Consider the following 5241-nt stretch of genomic DNA (forward strand, 5'->3'; position numbering starts at 1 on the left):
TTTTTTTTTTTTTTTTTTTGTACAAGAATTTTATGTCCAATTACTTTACAGAGTGAAGTAAATGCATTTTAGTATACCAACAGCACTGGATAGGCTGTTTTTCTGTTCAGCTAAACTTTCTTCTCTACTCTACATCAGTTACTATTGTCCCTTTGATGGCTTCTCTGTTTTTGGAATGGTTTTACAGTTAGTTTCCATTATTTAGAATTATTATTACCATCCTATGTGTGTGGATGGGGGTTTGTATTTGTTGTGTATTTGCATTTAAATGTGAGCTCTTAGAAAATATGGTTATATAAATAGGAGGGCTGTTACATTGGTACTCTGTAGTAACAAGGTTTGAAGCTGTATCTACAACATAAGTAGATAAAGGGGGTACTTATTAAAGCAACTGGATAGGTATACTAAGTGTCAGGCTCTGTAGACTAGGATAATATTTTATACTTACCTAAGTACTAAGTAAAAGTTAAAAGATGGCTACAGAGATTAGCAGCAGTATCAGTCAAAGGAAATGTTAAATGTAGTTAAACATCAAGGTAAATCTATCTGAAGCTAACTCCAAGATATAGATGGTGGAGGAGGAGCATTTGGCTGCCGGGTGGGGAGGGGGTAATTAGTGTGATGGAGCAGTATAGCAGAGTTGGTATAAAACTAGCTGTGACATGTAGATGCTATGACTAATTATCATCATCATCATCATCATCATCAAATTTCCATGCATGCATAAGCTGGATGAGTCTTCTCATGCACAGGAGACTTTGCTTGTCACCTAGCTTCACACCATTACCTGGTACCTTAGATGCCTTTAGCTGAGTCCTCTCTTTTGCAAGCATTCAGGCCAGGTTTCCAGTTTGAGGATATCTTCCTCCCTAGCTTCCCACCCTTCATGCAAGCCATGTAAAAGCATCATAGGCACTGCCTTCCCTTCTGATTAAAGATTAGAAAAAAATCAGTGTCTTGCCATTTCTTGGGGTCCCTTGCTCATCTGAAGCAGGCCTTCTTGTGATCCATCTTCAGTTCAGCTTTCACCAACTTCTGGATCTTCCTCTTCCACAGGATCCTTCCTCTAGGATTGCTTGACACTTTTTACCCATCATCATTATCATCATTATCCATGCTGGCATGAGTTGGACGGTATGACCAGGGCTGGCAAGCTGGAAGGCTGCACCAGACCCCAGTCTGATTTGGTATGGTTTCTACGGCTGGATGCCCTTCCATCTTCCATATATCTTTCTTAAACTTTCTCTTTTTTCTAGGCATCCTCTTCTGACAGTACACGATACATCCTCACCCATTCACTGTTCACATTTCCATACCAGCACAGTCATCTCTACACTATACATTAGTTGATCTCTTCACTGACTAGCCACTCAACTAGCTCATTTATGATCTGTCTCTCATATAGTTTAATATTACACATCCACAGTCACTTCATTTCTCCCCAGCCTCTACATACCTTCTATATCCACTGTCCATGAGAAACAGTATGATTTCAACATGTGCTTCAACTACTTCTGTACCTTATCAGCTATGTGTTTTTTTTTTATTATTACAGGCATTTAATGAAATCACTTAGTCAACTGCCACTTTGATGTGGTTTATGAATTTGTTCATGTTTAAGGGAGCCAGCTTGTCTTAATTTTAGATAAAATTTGTTAATGTTATTTCTGTTTCATTGCAGGTTATTGAGCGCAGGTTTTACAACCGAGAACTGGGAGGTCAGGTAGGTAGATGATCTCATGTCTATTGGAATTCTCTACATAGATATGCTTGCTTTGTTTTCATAGTACAACTAAGTAATCTTTTGTGTTATTTGACATATTCCGTCATCAACCTGAAGCAATTAAGCAATAAGACTCTGTATTACATGAGCATGGGGTTATGAGAAATGGTTGAAGCATAGCCTAATCATTGAGACAGTGGTCATGAATGACAATGATGTATATGTAAGCTGGTGGGCTGGTTGTGTGATACTGAACAGCTGAAGGTGTAGTATAGTATAGTGTAGTGGACATTAAGGCAATAATGTGATATGGTATAATCAGTGGTAGTAGACAATGTTATGTGGTAATGGTACACAGCTCTCACACTGTTACACATATTTCTCATCCACAGTTACATGTACGAGTATACATATCTTATTGTGCACACAGTTTCACATTGACATACACACCTTCACTCACACATACTTACACATCACTTTTATGAGCTTGAGCTCCCTCATCTGGTGGTCAGTGCTGAAGCTAGGGATAATAGATGAGTGGTTAGCAAGAGCTGTACAAGCAATGTACAGGGATGCTGTCATAAGGTGAAAGCTGGCAACAAGTATAGCAATGAATTCAGTGTACAGGTAGGAATTCACCAAGGATCAGTTCTTAGCCCACTCTTGTTCATCATAGTCCTCTAGGCTGTAACAGAAGAATTTGACAGGATGCTCTTAGGAGCTTCTCCATGCCGATGACCTTGTTCTTATAGCTGAATCAAACCAGAACTAGAGAAGAAATTTCAGGTGTGGCAGCAAAGTCTGGAATCAAAGGGCCTTAGAGTTAATTTAGCAAAGAACAAAATCCTAGTAAGTAGGAAAACAGACAAATCACAAATCCCTTCAAAGAGATAGCTCTCCTCGATATGCAGAAAAGGTGTAGGTAGAAACTCCATAAGGTGTACCCAGTGTGAGCTATGGACACATAAAAACTGCAACAGTATCAGAGGGAGGTTAACATATAAAATACAACCAGTATTCTTTATGGAGTGGTTGGCATTAAGAAGAGCATCCAGCCGTAGAAATCAAACCAAAACAGACAATTGGAGCCTGGTGCAGCTATTTGGCTTGCCAGTTCCAGTCAAACCATCTAACCCATGCTAGCATGGAAAACAGTTGCTAAATGATGATGAGTCTGTGGCCATATTGAAGCTCACACACATGTATATTTTCTTTCTCTCTGTCTCACTCACACACACATACCTGTCACTATTTCATACAAATGTTCCAGTAACCTTATTCATCTTCTCTATAGGCAGCCATGTTATCAGGCTTCATTAGAAGAACTTAGTCTCAGGTGAGACATTACTACTTTCTATGATTACCTAACTTAGCTTGTCTCAAGTGGACCATCACTTCTTTCTATAATTATTTAATCTACCTTGTCTCAGGTAAGACATCACTACTTACTACAATAACCTAACTTAGCTTGTCTCAGGTGAGATATCACTGCTTTCTAAGGTAACCTAACTTAGCTTGTTTCAGATGTGACATCACTGCTTACTGCTATTAACTTCTTTACCTAGTCTTTCAGGTGAAACTTCTAGGAAATACTGGTAAATATATGGTTTTGGTGTGGCTTTTCTTCTTTAGTTTTATTCATTTTTCTACAGAAAATTATTTGAACTTTGTAACAAGATTTTCATCAATCAGTAAGTGTGGAGTTCCATTTGAGTTATTCTAAATTTCAGAATTTCCACTGATCAGCAGATGTAAGTGTTATTGTGATGGTCAGTGTCAATATGAAGAAAGAAGCTAATCTCACACACACCTTCTTGTAAGCAGGGCCTCTACAAGTGGAATTCAGCCAGTACTTTAGTCCCAGGAGCCAGAGAGCTAAGTAGGGAGCCTATGAATATCTGAAGGCTCTTCCCTCAGAAATGAAAAATCTCACAGCCCCCTCGAATATTTAAATTCCCATCTCACCTCCCTATATTCCCAGGGCTCTAAAACTGTCATGTTCCACCTTGCAAAATTTCCTTTAGATGCTCTGCTTGTAGGGTGAGAGCAGCAGCTTTTATTTTCTCCCAGAATACATCAAACTGATTACCTTCAGCCATTATCATTATCTTTTCTCTACCTATCATTATTATAATCATCTTGGTATTCAGTGTATATGAAGGTTTACATAAGTAGTACTATCATAGAAGTACCTGCTTCATTAACACTTTTGTAGCTTTATGGTCATTATGCTATGACAGTAATGCTTCTATTACTACTATACTACGAATATTACTACACCTATGCGCAATTGACACGAAGGAACCTCTATATGTTGGCTTGGCCTGCTAGAAAAAGCAACCAAATCAACTTAAAATCACACCCTGCAATCATGAAAATAGATATTGTCCATCCAGGTTAATGTTGGCTTTGTTGCATAATAATTTAAAAAGACAGGATAATCATGATTGAAATACATTTGATTTTAGGTCGGTCTGCGAGTCATGTGCTGGTACCATGTAAACAGCATTCATGCCAGGGCCACACATGTGCACTTGTGTGGTGCCATATTAAAAGCACCCAGCACATTCTAAAGTGGTTGGCATTAGGAAGGGCATCCCACCATAGAAACCAAGCTAAATCATACTGGAACCTGGTGCAGCTCTCCAGCTTGCCAAGTCTGGTCAGACTGTCCAACCTATGCCAGCATGGAAAATTGATGTTAAAGAATGATGGTTAGTCATAGTCGTGGTGGTTGACAGTACCAGGTAAATGACACCCGTGAATTGTAGTTCTGGTCATTGATGGTGCCATGTAAATGGCACCCGTGTATCAAAGTCATGGTTTTGCCGGTGTCATGTAGATGGTACCTGTGCCAGTGACATGTAAAAGCACCTATTACACTCCTGGAGTTGCTGGTGTTAGGAAGGGCATCCAGCCATAGAAACCATGCCAAATCAGACTGGAAACTGGTACAGCTTTCCAGCTTAGCTCCAGTCAAACTATCTAACCAGCTTGGAGAGTGGACGTTAAATGATGACAATGATATATATATATATATATATATATATATATATATACATACATACATACACACACACACACATAAATGTGTAATGATGTCTGTCTGTGTTTGGGGTTACTCTAACTCCTCCCATACCATCCAACCAATTTTAATGATTTTTGGCACATAGGTAAATCACATGCCCTGAAGTTCAAATAAGGCCAGAATGTTTCGAAAACTCGATAATGGTCAGTTGGCATCGGTTTGTTTGACTATAACCAGTTGAGCATGTCCCTTTGTGGCTGATGATATGTACATCTCTGATCATGAGCAGAAGTAGTGAGAGAGTATCATAGCCATGTGTTGAAAGGAATTCCTTGGGGTTTGAGCAATTCACCTTTAGAAACATGGGTGTTTTGTTCAACATTCTTAAACAACCCTTATTCAGGGACCTTTTGAGCAGGATGGGCTACTTGACCTGAAGAAAATTCTAACTGGGCCCCACCTGCACGGTCATGTGCTGTTTATTTTGATA

General features: G+C 39.2%; 1 protein-coding gene across 10 annotated transcripts in view; it reads left to right on the forward strand.

The window, feature by feature from the left end:
* LOC106871814 (rab-like protein 3) overlaps positions 1–5241 on the forward strand; it is a 41544-nt gene that overhangs the window by 22924 nt on the left and 13379 nt on the right. For 6 of the 10 annotated variants that reach the window (XM_014918537.2, XM_014918475.2, XM_014918528.2 and 3 more), the window contains one exon: positions 1682–1723. In XM_014918537.2, the coding sequence (XP_014774023.1) occupies positions 1682–1723 (42 nt within the window). Of the gene's footprint in view, positions 1–1681; positions 1724–3017; positions 3154–5241 lie in introns of all 10 variants that reach the window. The other 4 variants (XM_014918547.2, XM_014918497.2, XM_014918486.2 and 1 more) reach the window with 2 other exon arrangements.

The sequence above is a fragment of the Octopus bimaculoides genome, chromosome 2 (genome assembly GCF_001194135.2).
Source record: "Octopus bimaculoides isolate UCB-OBI-ISO-001 chromosome 2, ASM119413v2, whole genome shotgun sequence".
NCBI classification, from domain to species: Eukaryota; Metazoa; Mollusca; class Cephalopoda; order Octopoda; family Octopodidae; genus Octopus; species Octopus bimaculoides.